Genomic DNA, 19,849 nt, shown 5'->3' with positions numbered 1-19,849 from the left:
TCCAAAATGACTCCCAGGCTGCACACCTGGTCCTTCAGGGGCACAGTTACCCCATTCAGGACCAGGGAATCCCCCACACCCGCCCGCCCCCTGTCCCCCCAAAACAGTACTTCTGTCTTGTCAGGATTCAACCTCAATCTGTTAGCCGCCATCCATCCTCCAGCCGCCTCCAGGCACTCACACAGGACCCTCACTGGTTCTGATTTAAAAGAGAGGTAGAGCTGGGTGTCATCTGCATACTGATGAACACCCAGCCCAAACCCCCTGATGATCTCACCCAGCGGCTTCATATAGCTATTAAAAAGCATGGGGGAGAGGACGGAACCCTGAGGTACCCCACAAGTGAGAGCCCAGGGGTCTGAACACTCATCCCCCAACACCACTTTCTGGTCACGGCCCAGGAGAAAGGAGTGGAACCACCGTATAACAGTTCCCCCAGCTCCCAGCCCCTCTAGATGATCCAGAAGGTTGTTATGGTTGATGGTGTCAAAGGCCGCTGAGAGATCCAGCAGAACTAGGAAACAGCTCTCACCTTTGTCCATAGCCCGCCGGAGATCATCAACCAGCATGACCAAGGCAGTTTCAGTCCCATGGTGAGGCCTGAAACCTGATTGGAAGGGATCCAAATGGTCCGCATCCTCCAGGCGTGCTTGGAGTTGTTCAGCAACCACCCACTCAATCACCTTGCCCAAGAATGGTAGATTCATCGCTGACTACAACTCATGCTGGCTAGGGATGATGGGAGTTGTAGTCCAACCACATCTGGGAATTCAAGCTGTCCTGAGAGAGTAGCTCCATTTAGTTCCCCCTCTTGCTGAACTCTCCATTCCATCGTTATAAGAACTTCAGAATTTTAAAAACAGGGGCCAGGGTTGGTTGGTTTTCCTCTTCCCTCCCTGCAAATTTTCCTTTTGCTTCATGAATTTTTGACTGTAAACCTGCAGGCCCTCTTATGCAACCAGCTCTGGCAACCTCTTTGGCCAAAGAGGAGGGTGAAACAGCTTTAAACATATAAATAACTGTCAGGGTATTGCCATCGGAATGGGGGAGGGAGGCAGGGGGATACAGAGAGTCTCCAGCGCTTCTGAGAAGTAGCTCCTCATCTGGCAGTGGAGAAAGCCACACCTCCAGTGAAGCAGAGGGGGAAGGGGGTAGCCAGGTGAAGGGAAGGCTCAAAGATGCTATGGAGAGCCCAAGCACCTCACCTAGCCCAGCCGGCCAGGAGGCACCCATGCTGCTTCCGTTGCCCTGCTTGTGCAGAAGGGTAAAACGTAAGTAGGGGAGGCGGAGATTTGGGGTGTCTAAGTTCTTATGCTGGGGGAGAAACCGGAAGGGGGCACTCCCGGAATCTGCAAGTGACTAAGACGGACATGAATTTTGGGGTTCTGCACTGTAAATAGTTTGCACCAATAAAAATCTGCAAAGACAGGTTGGCGTCCTGCCTGGTTACTCATGAGTAACTACTTCCACACCTGTCAATAACCTTTAACTGCAATGGTTAGATTCTTCCCTGCAAAACCCTCAGGTCTTAATGTCTACAACGTGGGTAACTCTTGCCTTCATTAGTTCCTAATTATGGCAACAGAACTGGCTGCAGCTTTGGACAACACATTAAGCCAAGCTCAGCACAGTGCAGGAGTAAAATAGACTGGGGGGGGTACAAACAGCTACAAGCCTGCCTGCTTGTGTAGTGCCAGTAAGCTACACTTTGGCTTACCATGATATGCAAGCCAGACAACGGGGGGGGGGGGGGAGAGAGAGATTTGTGTGAAATACCAACAGATAACTTTGAATTATTCTGCAAATCAGACAAATCCTGAAAGGGAGTTGAACTCTCTTCTTCTGCAACGAAGAAAATTCTGCAAGTCAACCTTCTCTCTTCTTCTGCCAAGGGAGTCACACTTGATAACCTCGCTGGCCTTTGCAGCAACATGAGACAAATGGGATAAGCACTCGTATGCCAACTATCCGTCACCGTCTGGGGACACTCGCTGCCCAGAACGGAACTGGAGCACAAACCTGCCAACAGACCAAGTCCCCATTTAACCCAAAGCCCCAGGAACCAGGCGTTCCAGTTTTTATATTACTATTATTTCCAGGAACTCCATCATGTACTCTCCCAGGGGGTTCAGGTTTGAAATTTCAGAACCTTTGAAGCTGGCTGTCCTGCCCTGTTTACTGCCTGGGATTTGAAATTAAATTTCCTTAAAATGTTCCCTCTTTCCACATCCAAGGGTCGCTCTGGGTCAGACTTGCTTCTGTTGCTCTGAAAAGCCCCTTGGCCTCCTTCACAGTGACGTCTCTCTGTTACATAATGTAATGCCTTGGTGAACCCAAGCTGGGCCCGATTTAGCCCTTTCAGTTAGGCATGGTGAATATTCTTACACCTCAGGCTCCCTCCCGGTATCAGTGCCAAGATGGCATCCCTTTTCAGTTAGCTGTAGATTTCCTCGGGTGCTGTCAGAACGGACAAAATCTCTTTGGGCTGCAGAAGAGCAAGGCTGGAGGTTGGGGTGGAATACAAGCATTCAGCCTGTAGCCCAACTGTCCCATAAACTGATTTGAGAGGAGCTCAGGAGACGAAGCCAGAAGGTGACATACCAGATATGTCGTGGGGATTTGTAAGGGCTTGGTGTGTGAGGGAAAACTAAAAGTAAGAGCTGTTCAAAGGTGGAACGGACTCCCTTGGGAGGTTGTGGACTCTCCTTCCTTGGAGGTTTTTAAGCAGAGCTTGGCTGGCCTCCTGTCATGGATGCTTTCGTTGAGATTCCTGGACTGGACCACCCTTGGGGTCCCTTCAAGTTCTACAGTTCTACAATTCTAAAAGCACACTCCCTGATTCTCGTTACATGTGAAATGCGCTATTTATCATACCACCTACAGTAAGTCCCATTTAGTTTCACAGGGCTTGCTCCCTGGTGTGTGTGTGTGTGTGTGCAGGATTCCACACTGAGCTACAATCTGGAAAACATCCTTAAGGTGCCTTAGGCAAGCTTCTTTTTCCCAGCCTTCATACATACACACCCCATGTCTGTAATATGGAGGTAATAATACTACAGTGGTACCTCGGGTTAAGTACTTAATTCGTTCCGGAGGTCCGTTCTTAACCTGAAACTGTTCTTAACCTGAAGCACCACTTTAGCTAATGGGGCTGCCGCTGCACGATTTCTGTTCTCATCCTGAAGCAAAGTTCTTAACCCGAGGTACTATTTCTGCGTTAGCAGTCTGTAACCTGAAGCGTCTGTAACCCAAGGTACCACTGTATTTGAAGTTTGGGGGGGGGGTTTACTCTAAATACCACATGAGGCGCCTCACTTAGCCCTGTAATTCTTGGTTGTCAAACTGAGGTTTCACTTAACAGAATAGGTGGCATTGCTGGCTGTTGTGGAGAGGTCAATGATTGTTTTTAGAGAGGAATTTCAAAGGGAAACCCCAAAGTGCAGTGTCCTAGCATGTCTTCATAGCGCCCGGGATGGTTGCCCCAGGGGGCATGGAGGGCAACATAGGAGGACACGACAGGCAGGGCATGCCGCCTTCCAATCAGTCCAACGGGAAGAGCACAAGACCCTTGCTTCTTCCTCATTCCCTGCCAGCCCCACGCTGCTTTGGTGAGGAGCAAAGTGCTCCTTCAAAAAAACTGCACCTGAGGCAATGGCCCCCCTCAGCCTGCCCACGCTACGCCTCTGCCGGAGTGAAACTGCTACATCACAAGTACTGAAGACATTCGCTCCAATTCATTTGGGTCTGAATAAAGACAATGATTTGCAGGCGTAAATTCACTCAGCACTACCAAGTCGGTTTCCTTCATGGCCTATCATCGCTATCCTAAAGGGTCCCTGTCCTTATCCAGCCTACAATGTAGCTCGAATTTGAACGGTTCCTATCTGTGTTTCTGGCATTCCATTTCCCTTGACCCCACTGCATACAACTCCAATGCCCACCCCACACCTCTTTCCACATCCAAGGGTCACTCTGGGTCACACCTGCTCCTGTTGCTCTGAAAGGCCCCTTGGCCTCCTTGATGCTGACATCCCTCTGTTATGTAATGCATGCTGGCATTGGCACACCCAAGCTGGGGCCGATTTAGCCCTTTCAGTTAGGCATGGTGACTCTTCTTACACCCCAAGCTCCCTCCCGGTATCAGTGCCAAGCTGGCCTCTCTTTTCAGTTAGCTGCAGATTTCCATGGGAGCTGTCAGAACTGAGAAAATCTTTTTGGAAATTTGGAATAGAGTGAACTTGTCTTTGTTAGGATGAATATCAGTTATTAAGATGAATGTACTGTCAAAAATGTTGTTTTTGTTCCAGGCAATCCTGGTAACAAGCAATATGGGATGCTTCAAAGATTGGCAAAAGGATATTTCAAAAATTGTATGGCGGGGCAAGAAGCTGTGAATAAAGTATAATTTATTAACCGATATTAACGATAGAGGAGGCTTCTCCCTGCCAGATCTGAAATTATATTACGAAGCCTCCTGTATTTGCTGGATCTGGGAATGGATGGAATTTAAAAATACAGATTTATTAGATTTGGAAGGCCATGACAATAGATTTGGCTGACACGTGTACTTATGGTATGAAAAGGCAAGAGTACATCAAAGCTTTTGAAATATTATAAGGAAAGCAGTTTGGGAGAAGTATAAAGGATTATTAGAACAAAAAACACCATGGTGGCTTTCTGTATTAGAGGCAATATCAGGGGGAAAATTAACTATGGACACTAAATGGGCTACATATAGAAAGTTGTTAATTGAATCAGAAAACCAATTAAAATTGAAATAATTTAACAAAGTTAGAGAGAATGTAACAGATTGATTACAATATATTCAGTTAAATGAAATATTTAAGAATGATAAAAAGATAGGATTTCCATATGAAATTTCAACTTTTCAGAGAGAAATAATAGAAAATGATACTTAATTAATATCAAAAATGTATAATCTGTTGCTGGAATGGGAAACGAAAGATGAAGAGGTTAAATCAGTTATCATTAAATGGGCACAAGATGTGGGACACAATATTCAAATGGAGGAATGGGAAAAACTATGGTAGAATGAGTTAAAATTTACAGCTTGTGTGGCGATTAAAGAAAATTATATGAAAATGATGTATAGATGGTACTGAACTCCAGTCAAATTAGAAAAAATGTAAAAAACTAAGGAAAGCAAGTGTTGGAAATGTAAAGGGACATTTTTTTCACATGTGGTAGGACTGTAAAATTATAAAGAAATATTGGGAAATGATTTATAATGAAATAAAGAAGATGTTTAAAATAACCTTTGTTAAAAAACCAGAAGCTTTCCTATTAGGAATTACAGGAGTGGACTTACCAAGATCACAAAAGAATTTATTCATGTATGCAACTACGGCCGCACAGACATTACTAACACAATATTGGAAAGAAGAAGGAGTCCAGCTAAAGAAGATTGGCAAGTTAAATGAATGGAATATGCTGAAATGCCAAAACTGACAATGAAATTAAGAAGAAAAGACGAAAATGAATTTAAGGAAGAATGGAAGATGTTTATTCCATATACAGGTTAAGTACTTAATTCGTTCCAGAGGTCTGTTCTTAACCTGAAACTGTTCTTAACCTGAAGCACCACTTTAGCTAATGGGGCCTCCTGCTGCTGCCGCGCCGCCGGAGCACAATTTCTGTTCTCATCCTGAAGCAAAGTTCTTAACCTGAAGCACTATTTCTGGGTTAGCGGAGTCTGTAACCTGAAGCGTATGTAACCTGAAGTGTATGTAACCTGAGGTACCACTGTATACAGAAGCATTGTACACAGGTTAATACATTAGCAGGGTTCAAGGATTACTTGTAATTTTGTTATGAATGGACAATAAGTAACTTAAATGGTTTTCGGATTTAACAATGAACATGAGATATGTTGATTAATAATGGAACCAAGGAAGGGACTAGGGGGAAGTCAATCTGTTTTTTGTTTTTTGTTTTTGATTTTGTATTGTCTTTATTTTTGTTAGTTTTGGACAATTAATAAAATGTTATCATAAGTAAGTAAGTAAGTAAGTAAGTAAGTAAGTAAGTAAGTAAATAAATAAATAAATAAATAGAAAGACAACATCTCTTTGGGCTGCAGAAGAGCTTAAAAAAAAGGCCAGACATTGAGGTGGAAAATGAGCATTTGGCCCAGAGTATTGAAGACATTAGCTTCAATTCATTTGGGTCTGAATAAAGACAATGGTTTGCAGACGTAAATTCACTTAGCACTAACAAGCCTATCATGGCTATGTCGCTGTGCTAATCCTGCCTACACTGTAGCTCGAATCTGAATGGTTCCTATCTGTGTTTCTAGCATTTCAGTTCCCTCTGACCCCACTGCATCCATCTCCCCTCCCATTGCCCACCTCACACCTCCGTAATTGAGAATCATGCCATGTATGTGATGAAATAGACTCTAGTTCAGCACGTCTTGTGCCAGAATAACAAATGTGTGGTCCTTTGAGGTGCTTCAGGACTCTCTCGGTTTTTTTCTTCTTGTTTCTCCTCAGAGCAACTGATTCAGCAAATCCATTATTAGCTCCTGATCAAAGCTGCAATCCTAAACCCAATTAACTTGGTGGGTGGGGATGGCTACATGCTATTTAATCCAATGCAGCTGGTTTCTGAGTAGCCAAAGGACTGCACATCACAACACTGGCAACTTGGGACCTGTGCCTCATACGATTCCAGCTGCTACCTGGGAGCAAGCCACATAGAGGTTAGTCCTTTCACTACTAATAGGTACCACTCCGGCGGGAAGGCAAACGGCATTTCTGTGTGCTGCTCTGGTTTCGCCAGAAGTGGTTTAGTCATGCTGGCCACATGACCCGGAAGCTGGGTGGGCGTGCCCTAAGGTGAAAGACTTCTGGCAAACGATTTATAATGAGTTGAAAAAGATGTTGAAATATACCTTTATTAAAAAACCAGAAGCCTTTCTACTTGGAATAATGGGTTTGGAATTGCCCAAGAAAGATGTTAGGCTGTTTTTGTATGCCACAACCGCAGCAAGAATTTTGTTAGCTAAATATTAGAAATTACAAGAATTACCAACAGTGGAGGAATGGCAGATGAAGATGATGGACTTTCTGGAGCTGGCTGACCTGACCGGTAGAATCCATGAACAGAAGGAGGAGGATTACCAAGAAGAATGGAAGAAATTTAAGGACTATTTAGCAAAATATTCTAAGATAATATAAGTAGCATTATTTGTGAGTACCAAATTGGCTTAGGACTTAAATGTTTTAAATTTTATAATATTATGGATATAAGTGAAGTAGGATAAGAAAGAAAGATGTTAATTGATTAAGTTAATTTTATTGGAAATTAGTATTGGAAAACTGCTACAATGAGCTATATCGAAACACAGCTTGAGGGATTTGAGGAAGTCATCTAATAATGGTTATAAAAGTATGATTATAACAGCTAGGATAAATGTTTGTATGTTTGTTTGTCTGTTTTGTATATTGTAATGTTTTTTCTTTTATGTTGTTTATGTTTGTTATAAATTTGAAAAATTAATAAAAAAATTTGAGGGGGGGGGGGGAAATGACCCGGAAGCTGTACGCCGGCTCCCTCAGCCAATAAAGTGAGATGAACGCCACAATCCCAGAGTCGTCAGCGACTGGACTTAATGGTCAGCGGTCCCTTTACCTTTTACCATTCCTTCAAGGAGTTCATGTGACATCCCTGGTTCTCCCTCATTGTTCATATTCTTTCTCTTGGAATCCCCTTGTTTCCATTCTCATGTTCCAATCTCTTAAATCTTAACTTTTCTTCTTCAGGCTCTACCTATCCTCATTCAGCTTTACTATTTGTATATTTTCCTGAATTTCTCTATATCGTTATCACAAATAATTCATTTTGAGAAGTGAGTTCTTTAGTGAACTTCTTGGTAATTTTTGTCATTAACATTGTTGACTTGGGCACAAAAATGGCTACCACTATGTGACTTGTATGTGACACTTCTTTGTTAACGTGTTTCTGTATTTTAAGAATTTCCAAATGGCCTCATTTCAGCAAGAGTGTTTTCCATAAACCCCCTCTCTCTCTTCTGATGAACTTTCTCCAATAACTTCTTAATTTTGCATTTCCAGACCCCAGCTGATTTTCTCTCATTTGTCAGGTTCTGATATCACATTTTCCTCACATCGGCAAAGTCAATAATTTCCAGGTACTTCCTTCCTCTTGCACTTGTGAGAAAGAAATCCTTTTTCCTCCTATGCCTTTACTTAGCAGATGGGGACTTCCCCATAAACATCTCTGGCCTCAGTCATTTACAAAGTCCATTAAGTTTGATTTTAACCTGGACATTTATCATTTCAGTGTCATTTTCAGTGAATTCTGAATAAAAGGACTACAACTTGCTCATCAGAGGAAAACTGTGAGGTATCTGACAGAGAAGTAAAGAACAATGAGTGCTACAGAAGAAGCTGAAGCTTTGAAAATGTTATTTCGGAATCAGTATTCATTTCTAATTTCAAAGGTAGAAGTATTGTCTGCAAAATTTAATGCTTGCAAGGACTTTGAAACTTTCAGCTTGTAAATGGATGTGTAGAATCAAACATGTCTTTAAATGGCAAGGCAAATCTTACAGTTACAGGGGTCAACCCAGCACAAACAAAGGCAGAAACTTCAAATATTGTTAATGTCACTTGAATGTATTAATAAGAAAATGAGAAGAACTGTGAGTCTATATTTGGGACCCATAGCACAGGTGGGATACAGCAATAATTTAAAATTAACTTGCTTAAGATACCTATGTCCCACTTTTTTTTATATAATTCAAGGGGACGCTCAACAGAAATATTTATTATATATATGATAACATTTTTGTATTTCAAAAGTATCTTGTTCCTTTTGCAAAGTCAGTAACTATAGACCATTTGTAACTATTTCCTTGTGTACTCCCTCACCCTGTTTGCATCCAGATTATGTTTACTGCCTCTGATCTTGGTGTATTTGATCTGCTGATGGAGTCCAAGGAACCGTTGACTTCAGTGTCTATTGCTGAACGTCTGGGTACCAGTCCCTTTGGGATGGAGAGACTGCTGGACGCCTGTGTTGGCTACAAGTTCCTGCAAGTGGAGAGGAAGGACAACCAAAGTATTTATTCTTTATCTGGAAATTTAACCAACACTATAAAGTCAAAATACCATTTAATTCTCTCTCCCCCCCCCCCCCAGTAAGCAGAAGAGATGATCTGTTGGATGTGCTTGTACCTTGTTGTTTACAAATGTCAGTGAGAAAGCTCATTAGCAAATAGACAGCTAGCGCAGGTCACTAAGCAGCTGTCAGGGAAGCGGGTGGTGCTGTGGTCTCAACCACTGAGCCTCTTGGGCTTGCTGATCAGAAGGTGCACTCCCTTTGCTCTGTCCAAACTCCTGTCAACCTTGTAGTAGTGAAAGCATGCCAGTGCAAGCAATTATAAATAGGTATTATTGCAGTGGGAAGATAAATGGCATTACCCTGTGATCTGACTTCTGTCATGGTATTCCGTTGTACCAGAAGCGGTTTAGTCATGCTGGCCACATGACCCGGAAAGCTGTCTGTGGGCAAATGCTGGCTCCCACGGCCCGAAAGCGGGAAGAGCTCTGCAACCCCATAGTCACCTTTGACTGGACTTAACCATCCAGGGGTCCTTTACCTTTTTACCTTTTTACTAAGCACCAATGCAGCTCAGGACATTAATACTCTGTCCTCCTGACTTAGGTGTTACAATGGAAAAAAGTTGCCTGATGTTCATATATTTCTAATACTTCACTCCAGATCTCAGAATGGCCACTCCTAATAGCTGCTTATAGCAGGCATAGGCAAACGTAGCCCTCCAGATGTTTTGGGACTACAACTCCCATGATCCCTAGCTAACAGGACCAGTGGTCAGGGATGATGGAGGGCTGAGTTTGCCGATGCCTGGTTCATAGCACTGGTGACCATGTGGCAGCTTTGCACCCTGAAGTTCCACTGCCAGCAGGTGGAGGTCTAGTCTTTCCATACTTTTCTCTGGAAGAAAAGCTGGAGAGTTGCAGTCTCAGTGTTGCACTTTTTTTACAATGCAAGCAGCATGCCATGGAATCATAGAAATGTGTCTTCTGCCTCATTAGCCTTGTTTCAAGCATTTGGTCCCTGCAAAATTGGGGAGGGAAAGGGGCTTTGCACAGAGGTGTGAAAACGTTAATCTTTTGTCCCCTTCATTTTAAGCGCTTTATGGAAATACTGACCTTGCCAATCTCTACCTTGGCAAAAGAAGCCCAAAGACTCAGTATTATTCCTTGAAGTTCAATGCTGAATTTGTCTATATGAGAGCACAGCACCTGGCTGATTCTGTGAGGTGAGGAGAAGGATAGCACTGAAGTGGGGAACTTAATGTCACAGTGTTGTAGGGTTGCCACCTGTCCTATATAATACAGGATTGTCCTGTAAATGTAAAATGGTAATGGATCCTTCCTCAGTAGGGATAATTCCAGATGAGCAATCACAAACACTAACCTTCCTGCTGCTCACCCACTGTAAGCTACAAACAGAATTACAATTGCCTTTCTATTTTGTCAGTTATCTTGTACTTGTTCTGTTTGCCTCTCGCTGTGCTATCGTGTTTTTGCTCTATAAGACTCACTTTTTCCCTCCTAAAAAGTAAGGGGAAATGTGTGTGCGTCTTATGGAGTGAATGCAGGCTGCGCAGCTATCCCAGAAGCCAGAACAGCAAGAGGGATTGCTGCTTTCGCTGCGTAGCCATCCCTCTTGCTGTTCTGGCTTCTGAGATTCAGAATATTTTTTTTCTTGTTTTCCTCCTCCAAAAACTAGTTGCGTCTTGTGGTCTGGTGCGTCTTATAGAGCGAAAAATACTAAGTAGGAGCTGGCATGACATAGCTACTATGGGATGAGCCATTTGAAGCTTAGCACATATTCACTATACTGTATAACCCTTACAGTGAATACTATCTAACGACACCCATTTATTCTTCAAAATGTTTATTTATTGCTGAAACACTTCTTAGGTTGTAGATATACACTTTTTATAATGAAAGTGTGTTACAACACCATTAGGATTCGATGTTATTTTCAACAAAATGAGACCGCTACTGTTGAATAGTGGGTAGACATGACAGACGACACAGCGATTTCTCCAAGTAGCTCTTTATTTTGTAAGCTGGAATAGAACTGACTGCAAACAGCTCAGCCGGCCTGCTTTTATAGGCAGCCGGCTGTCAACATTGTAGCAACAACAGCCCAGAGTTTCCCGCCAAAAATAACTGACGTGGACCTGAGTGAAAACTATCTACAGACCTGAGTGAAAACTATATACAGTATCCCCCTGCTGGCCCAGGGTGAAACTTCACTACATAACACCCCTCCCCACCGAGATAAGGCGTTAGTTACAATCGTAATGGTTTCCTTATATACAGCACTACGTGTAATGGTTCAATTAGGCACAAAAGCATATCGGTTACATTTCCCATACTTAGACCAACAGTGATACATGTCCAACAACATAGTCCTTTAAATAAGTTGGGCGCTTGGAAACTTTGCCAGACCGCCGGGGACTGGTAGCCAAGTCCGGAGGGCCACACAGTTCTTGCTGAGGCTGTGGTGCGACCCTAGGTGGCGTTGGAACCAACTCCCCTGGATCCGCTGCTGTGGGTGGAGCCTCCGCAAGTGGAGTGGTCTGAGTCTGTGGTAAGTCTGGCAGACCCTCTGAAGTGGCTTGGTTCGGCTCCACGCTGGCAGTTTGCGAGGGAGGTGTAGGTGGGGCCTCGCCATCTGTACGTGTCTCTTCTTGAGCCACAAGCGCAGTTGGGGGCACCACGGTAGTGTCCAAGTCCCCAACCCTGCGCCTAAGCTGGTCTATGTGCCGTCGCCACAAGCGTCCGTCTTCGAGTGCCACCTGGTACGAGCGAGGTCCAGTGACTCCCACTACTGTGGCTGGCACCCAAGGAATGTCCCCCACATAGTTCCGGGCAAAGACCTGGTTTCCTGGGACAAATGACCGTGGCGCGTTGGCACAGCCTGGGGGTTCAGCCACGGCAAAGTCCGGGTGTAGCCGGTCGAGCGGTGACCTGAGGCGGCGGCCCATAAGCAGTTCAGCAGGACTCCGCCCTGTGGCTGCATGAGGGGTGATGTGTTGCACGAACAAGTATTCGGCGACCCGCTCATGCCAGTCTCCCCGGTCCAGGCGCGCCAGTGCCTCTTTTGCCGAACGCACCATTCTTTCCGCTTGCCCGTTGCTGGATGGATGAAAGGGTGCCGTTAGGGCATGGCGGATGCCCAGTCCCAAAAGATACCGCTCAAACGTGCCTGACGTGAACTGCGGTCCGTTGTCAGAGACAAGGACATCAGGACACCCATGCGTTGCAAACAGGCCTCGCAGCACCCGGATGATGGCTTCGGTAGTGGTGGAGGGCATCAGGGCGACCTCCAGCCATTTGGAATAGGCGTCCACCACTACCATAAAGGTCCGGTCGTGAAAGGGGCCAGCCAGATCGATGTGCACCCTCGACCAGGGTGTCTTTGGCGTCTCCCAGGTGTGTCCCTTACTTGCCGGTGGTGCAGGCCTCGACTCTTGACACGCTTGACAGGCGGACACCCAGGCAGTGATGGCATCGTCCATATTAGGCCACCAGACGTAACACCGAGCCAACGCCTTCATTTTGACAATTCCCGGGTGTCCAACGTGCAGAGCCTCCAGGACGCGCTGACGGAGTCCCTGGGGAATCACGACGCGGTCTCCCCACAGCAGACAGCCGCGATGAGCCGAGAGTTCATGTTGTCTGGTTGCGAAGGGCTGGAACTCCGATGCAAAAGGCCCTTGTGGCCACCCCCTCCACACCCAGTTGAGCACCCGGCTGATGGTGCGATCCTGGGCAGACGCGGAGGCCACAGTGGCAGCCGATACAGGCGCTGCCGGAAGATCCTCAATCAGAAGGAGCGATGAAGCTGGAGCCGGGTCTTCCACAAATGCTGGAAGAGGGCAACGGCTGAGGGCGTCGGCATGGCCCATCGATTTCCCCGGGCGATGGATGAGCCGGTAGTGGTAGGCAGCCAGGAAAACAGTCCATCGCAGCATGCGTGGCGAGAGGACCGGTGGAGTTGGACGATCACCGGCGAGGAGGCCCAGGAGTGGCTTGTGGTCAGTGATGAGGTCAAAAGTCCTGCCATAGAGGTATTCATGGAACCTCTTCACTCCAGCCACAAGTGCCAGTGCCTCCTTGTCGAGCTGGCTGTAATTCCGTTCCGTCGGAGATAGCGTCCTGGAAAAGTAGGCAAGCGGTGCTTCTCTTCCGTCTGGAAAACGGTGACTAAGGACAGCACCGATGCCAAAAGGTGAGGCGTCGCAGGCAAGGACCAGCGGCCTGGATTCACTGTACTGTACCAGCATACTGTCTGGTGAAAGGAGAGCCTTGACCGCGTTGAAGGCCGCCATCTCCCGATGACCCCAGGCCCAAGGCGTCTTTGTGCTAAGGAGTCGGTGAAGAGGCTCAGCCACTGTGGCTTTGTGGGGCAGGAACATGTTATAAAAGTTCAGCAGCCCCAGGAACGCCTGCAACTCCGTCTTGTTCTTTGGGGTGGGGTCCTGCTGGATAGTGCGGATCTTGGATGTGGTTGGGTGAAGGCCGGAGGCATCGATAAGATAGCCCAGGAACTCTACCTGTGGAACGGCGATCTGGCACTTTTCCCTCTTTACCTTGAGCCCGGCCTCTTGGAACCTGGTCAGCACAGCACGGAGGCGCTCGAACAGCTGCTGGTGTGAGTCTGCAGACACCAAGACATCATCAAAATATGGTACCACGCCCGGAAGCCCTTGCAGGAGACGCTCCATAAGGCTTTGGAAGATGCCAGGAGCCACACTCACCCCGAACTGCAACCGGCGGCAACGGAATGCCCCCCGGTGGGTGACGATCGTCTGGGCTTCAGCAGTGGCATCATCGACGGGCAGTTGTTGATAGGCTTGGGCAAGGTCCAGCTTAGCGAAGACCTTACCCTCACCCAAGGAATGCAGCAGGTGTTGGACAACAGGAACCGGATAAGCGTGCTGCTGAAGTGCCTTGTTGATCGTGCACTTGTAGTCAGCGCAGATTCTCACCGACCCATCTGGCTTGACAGGCATGACGATGGGGGTTTCCCACTTGGCGTGGTCAACCGGCTCCAAAACTCCTTGGGCGATCAGTTTGTCCAGTTGTTCGTCCACCTTAGCCTTGAGAGCAAAGGGAACCTGGCGTGGCTTTAGCTTGATGGGGGCGACTTGTGGATCAAGGCTAAAGGAGATGGGCGTACCTGTATATTGCCCCAAGGTGCCGTCGAAAACCTCGGCAAAGTCTTTGACCAGACCCTCAGTCTCTGCGTTAGAGATGCAGTTGATGCCGGTGACTTCCAGGCCGAGGGCATCAAACCAGTCTAGCCCTAGGAGGCTTGGCTGCTGACCTTCGACCACCACCAACCGGAGCGGGCCCGAAAAATCCTTGAAGGCGATCCGGAACCGGCCAACGCCTACCACGGGAATGTCGTTTCCCTGGTAGTCTCTCAGGTGTACGCGGTGAGAGTCGAGTTGCCTTTTGGACACTCTGGGTACCAGTCTTTTGATGGTGCTCCATGACACGATGGACAGGGCAGACCCGGTGTCTATCTCCATGTCACATGGAGCTCCTTCAATGAGCACCGTGACGTTCAGTTTGCGTTGCGTAGGCGAGTCGGTTTGGCCAATCGTGGTTCCAGACGGGCAGCGGCAGTTGGTGAGAGCAAAACAACTTTCCTTGGCAGACTGGAGTGAAGACTTGGACTTGCGAGTCGATGAAGGGGGGGTGTCAGACGGAGCCGATCGGCAGACCTTAGCGATGTGGCCCCTTCTGGAACACTTCCTACAGATGGCGTCTCTGAATCAACACTTGGCACGGGAATGGTTGCCTCCGCAGCCGGCACATTCCGGTTGGCCCTTGGACTTCTGTTGGAACTTCCTGCGCTCCCGCTTTGTCTGGTGCACGTCATCGTCTTCACTGGAGGATGCCTCATCACTGCTGGCCTCTTCATGATGCACCGGAACTGGCTCCCTAGCAAGACGCGAGCTGCTGGACTTGCGGATCTCCTGGGCGGAGCGTTCAGCAGCTTCTGAGGCCACAGCCTCCTCAATGGCTTTCTGTAGCGTGAGGTCTGGCTTGGCGAGGAGACGCCGTTGCAGATGGATGTCCCGGACCCCGCAGACGATTCGATCCATCAGGGCATCGTCTAAGTCTCAGAACTCACAGTGCATTGCAGCCTGTCGCAGGGCGGTGGTGTAGTTGTTGATTGACTCCCCCTCTGCCTGGTTCCGGTGGTAGAACGCATGGCAGGCAGCAATCTTGGACGGCTTTGGTGCGTAGTGGTTGCGGAGCTTCTCTTGGATCGTGTCCCATGGCGTTGCCTGGACTGCTTCAGGCGCAACCAATGCTCGGGCCGCTTCCGATCCTTTGATACTGCTGTCAGCTCGTTGGCTTGGAGGTAGCAGTCGAACCGAGCGAGGTAGGAGTCCCATGATTCAGAGGCTGGCGCAAACGTCGGTAGAGGCACAAGTGAAGCCATGATTCCGATGCCGGAGAGAAGGGCGATGGATGGAACACAGTGCTCTTAGCCAGAACAGTCAGCTCTGAATTGGTTCTGACCAGTGATTTCGCTCAGTGATTTCGCTCTGTGATTCAGCTCAGTGATTCAGTTCAGTTCAGAGGCTGGCCGCATCTGGCTGTGCTCAGATGTCCATCAATCCCATCCTCGTCGCCAGTGTTGAATAGTGGGTAGACATGACAGACGACACAACGATTTCTCCAAGTAGCTCTTTATTTTGTAAGCTGGAATAGAACTGACTGCAAACAGCTCAGCCGGCCTGCTTTTATAAGCAGCCGGCTGTCAACATTGTAGCAACAACAGCCCAGAGTTTCCCGCCAAAAATAACTGACGTGGACCTGAGTGAAAACTATCTACAGACCTGAGTGAAAACTATATACAGTATCCCCCTGCTGGCCCAGGGTGAAACTTCACTACATAACAGCTACCATAGCAGCTGCTGCAATTAACCATGTTGTTAAAATGGCTGTGAATTTAAGGTTGGATTTTGGGTAGTATGCTATAATGCTCTATGTATTGTATTATGATATTTTAGTACTATAGCAAAATATATAAAAAAGGAGCTTTATAGCATTTATCTTATAATACTGTACTATTCCTCACTTTTGTTTACATTTTTTTTTACTGATTATTAAAAGATTGATAAAAAGGGTAATAAAATGGTAAAACTCACAGACGTTACAAATAAACAAACCTGTGTTAGACACAGCTTTGACAACAAATGTAATTGTATGAGTAGTAAACTTGGTTTAATTGTTTTGCTGAAGAGACTGAAATTTAATTCTGTAGTTTTGATGCTCATTCTTTCTTAAAGTAAAACAAATATTCTCTTTCAGGGAAGGAGAGGCTCAGACATATAGATTAAGTGACATTTCTACAAAAGATTTCTATGAGGCTACGTACAGGTACAGAAAAAAATGCATTTTTGTAGATCTTGTTTCTTTTTAAAGAATGGGCAAAGCTTTCCCTTTGCAATTTGTGTGAAACCTATTGCTAACTTGTATTCACCTGATGTCTAAAATTAGATTCCTTGCTATCAGGTGTTACATTACACAAACTACATAGGAGCCAACTCCTATGGGCCACGGGAGCTTCGGCCCCAAAATAAAATATTTGAGGGGGTAGGTCCCCCCCCCCAGGTTGATGGGCATTCCCATTCAAATAGTGTGTATGCACTGTGTTATGTGATCAGTTATGAGGGGTGGAGCTTACCTGGGCGCACACTATATTATATTCAAGTTGGTATACCCTAACAGACTAGTTGTGAAGACCCTGCCTTGTTTGCCTTCAGTATTTTTGGAAGGTTGAAGCACAACTGCTTTTAGTCATAGCAAACAGCCTTTTCTGAGTCGGGTGAGAGGAACAGCTACAGTAAATGATGTATTATTCATATTAATACTACTACTACTACTACTAGTAGTAGTATTTAAATTTGAGTATGGATTATGGATACATCCCATCATGATCGGTACAATGGGAAGAAGGATGAGGCTGAAGAAAGGAAAGGAAATCCACACACAACTAAAAAGCAACAGCATTATGTGGAATATGGCTCCTGTCTAGAACCATCCTCTGTTCAAAGATATGCCCTCTGTTAACTGACAACGCAATTTTGAATTACTAGATCAGAGAGCAGCTTGCGAGAATTCATGGAGTTTATGCATGAGATGTGGAGCCTCTGTGGTCGAGATGTGTTCAATGCATTTGATCTCTCTAATTTCCCACTAGTTTGTGATGTGGGAGGTAAGTACCATAAATTCTCACATGTCTTCCTATGCTGGCACCCCGAAATCATAAGGCTGCTGTTGTAGAACAGGAAACATCCTTCAATGACCCAAGCTCTGAACTATCAAATCCTCAGAACTACAAAAGTGGTAAATACTTGCCACTGAATGAAATGACTGGACAGCCACCTATTTGGTATACTATCTTAGAGTTTTGCACATGACGTTTTGGGGAAAACTTTGATATGCACAACATGTTCATTTTTTCCCTTTGGTTCTCCCCTTAAGGATGTAGTGGAGCCGTAGCAAAGGAATATATTTCATTGTATACAAATTCTACAGTGACCATTTTAGACCTACCTGAAGTAGTGGAAACAGGAAAGAAGCATTTTGTCTCCTCAGAGGAACACAGAATTACTTTTCACAAAGGTAAAATGTTGTTTTATTCTACAAAGGTTATGGTGTTTTCTTCCACTAACAAACAAGGCAACCATGCACTAAGCAGGGGTCGAGAATCAGGGACCCTTCAGTTATGGTTGAACTACAACTCCCATCATTCCTGACCATGCTGGCTGGGGCTGATGGGAGTTGGAAACCATGAGAACAGATCTTCCCAGGACTCTTATGTTCAGCTTTCCCTCCTTACAGTAGAAGCACCAAGAGACAAAAGTGCACACCTTATAGCTACAAATTTGAGAAAGATAAAATGAAGTATACTAATTATTTATACTAAGTATAATATATAATAATATAATAAAATGAAGTATAATAATTATTTCACCGGTTCTCTACTTGTTTTATTTCAGGTGATGCTTTTAAAGATCCAATTCCAGAAGCTGACCTGTATATTTTGGTTAGGACCCTACACTGCTTTACAGATGAGAAGTGTGTGCAACTGCTAACCAGACTGCACAGGGCCTGCAAGCCTGGTAGGTGCATGGTGTCAAAGGTGTTTCCTGTGGGAACTGATTCTGATACTAATCTGCTTGGATTTCCAGTAACATACTGCTTCTTAATATGTAACGGTGCATCTTCCATGTCCTATTCTAAAACAGGTGGTGGAGTTCTAGTAGTGGAAATAGTTCTCAACGAAGACAGAACGGGGCCACTGGAAGCTCATATATATGGCTTGGTTATGCTGCTTTGTACTGCAGGAAAAGAACGGACCCTGTCAGAGTACAATGCGCTTCTCAGTGCCGCCGGCTTCAAGGATATTCAGCAAAAGAAAGCAATCCTCTTTGATGCCATTTTAGGAAGAAAATAACATTGACCAAGAACATTCTATGAGTGCCATGACTGAATGGATATATTTCAGCCTGATTCTTTGCAGCCATAACTGAACAGACTTACTACCCTTGATCTCAGCCAAAAGGCTGAGAAGTGATGGCACTGAACGTGTTCAACCGCTATAGTTTGTTTGGCAAATCCTCGCTATGTGGAAATATATCCCACCCTTTAGCATTACGGTAGAATTCTAAGAGAAGCTAGGACAATAATAAAAATGGCTACATCTAAACCACTGTTGTATTAGTAGTTATCATATTTTTTCATAGTAGTGTTTCTTCAACTGTTTTTAAACTACAACTTCCATCATCCCCAGCTACCAGTGATCAGGGATGATGGGAATTGTAGTTCCAAAACAGCAAGTTGGAGATTTATAGAGAGATCTTGAAGCAGTTTCCTTCTTCTAGATGGTATGCTGGTTGGAGCTGATGGGAGCTGAAGTCCAGCAACATTAGGGAGGCCACAAATTCCCCATCCCTGTCTTAGAGTATTGGACCAGGGCCACAGGAAGCTCCCATGTGCAAAGTAGAGAAGGTGTGATTTAGTCAGTGATCATCATCCTTGTGGGCTCTGGCTAGACCATTCCTACAAGCCGTAGGTGTGAGGTTGACATATGAGTGCTGGAGGTGAAATAGTTAAACAGGTTACCCAATCAGAACCCCAGGGGGTGGAGTCAGAGGGACTATAAAACCAGCTTTGGGAGGGGCGAAGGGAGGAGTTCGTTGGGAGTTGGGTGGGTGGTTGGAGTGGGAGTGAGTTGGGATAGAGTCTGTGGGTAGGTTGAGTTAGTGTAGCAAAATAAGCTGAGTCAGGAACTGTTAGGAGCTAGGAAGACAAGTAAATATCTGAGAGGTGTTTTAGTGAGTGAGAGCAGGTAGCAGAAGTTATAGGTCTGGATAGGCACCCCATGATTGTAATTGACCGATACCGTTTATGATACCACACGCTTGTTAAACTGCAATAAATAAACAGAAGTTCATGTTCCAATTTAACCCTGACTGGACTCAGTATTGTACTAAGTAGAGCCTGGGTGGTGGCAGTGAGAAATAAAGTGGTGGCACAGGGATCAATAGATGGTGAAATGTCTGGGGACCCTGTGTGATCGCCACAGTAGGTTCCATTGTGGCAGGAAGGACTGCATTCAAACTTGCCTTGACCCTCATGTTGCTTGCCAAATTCCTTTGCTTGCCTGATCCCAGTGGAGACTGAACCAGTACAGCAAATAAGGCACTGCTCTCCATTCAGACAGGCCC

At 45.8% G+C, this 19,849-nt stretch overlaps 1 protein-coding gene across 2 annotated transcripts; it reads left to right on the top strand.

Moving 5' to 3' along the window:
• Nucleotides 1–6,610: 6,610 nt before the first annotated feature.
• On the top strand, nt 6,611–19,585 carry LOC310843102 (acetylserotonin O-methyltransferase-like). 2 transcript variants are annotated; one of them, XM_083735657.1, is made up of 9 exons: nt 6,611–6,721; nt 8,338–8,485; nt 8,931–9,105; nt 10,201–10,330; nt 16,425–16,493; nt 17,213–17,331; nt 17,601–17,741; nt 18,119–18,241; nt 18,368–19,585. In XM_083735657.1, the coding sequence occupies exons 2-9, from the start codon at nt 8,414–8,416 to the stop codon at nt 18,574–18,576; spliced, it is 1,038 nt and encodes a 345-aa protein (XP_083591783.1). In that variant the 5' UTR covers nt 6,611–6,721; nt 8,338–8,413; the 3' UTR covers nt 18,577–19,585. The 2 variants fall into 2 exon arrangements, with proteins under 2 accessions (XP_083591783.1, XP_083591784.1); XM_083735658.1 differs by having other exon boundaries at nt 6,618–6,721; nt 8,326–8,485.
• Nucleotides 19,586–19,849: the final 264 nt, after the last annotated feature.

This window comes from Podarcis gaigeae (genome assembly GCF_964106915.1).
Source record: "Podarcis gaigeae genome assembly, chromosome: 4".
NCBI lineage: Eukaryota > Metazoa > Chordata > Lepidosauria > Squamata > Lacertidae > Podarcis > Podarcis gaigeae.
The sequence above is the reverse complement of the archived record's forward strand: the minus strand, read 5'-3'. Positions and strand labels throughout refer to the sequence as shown.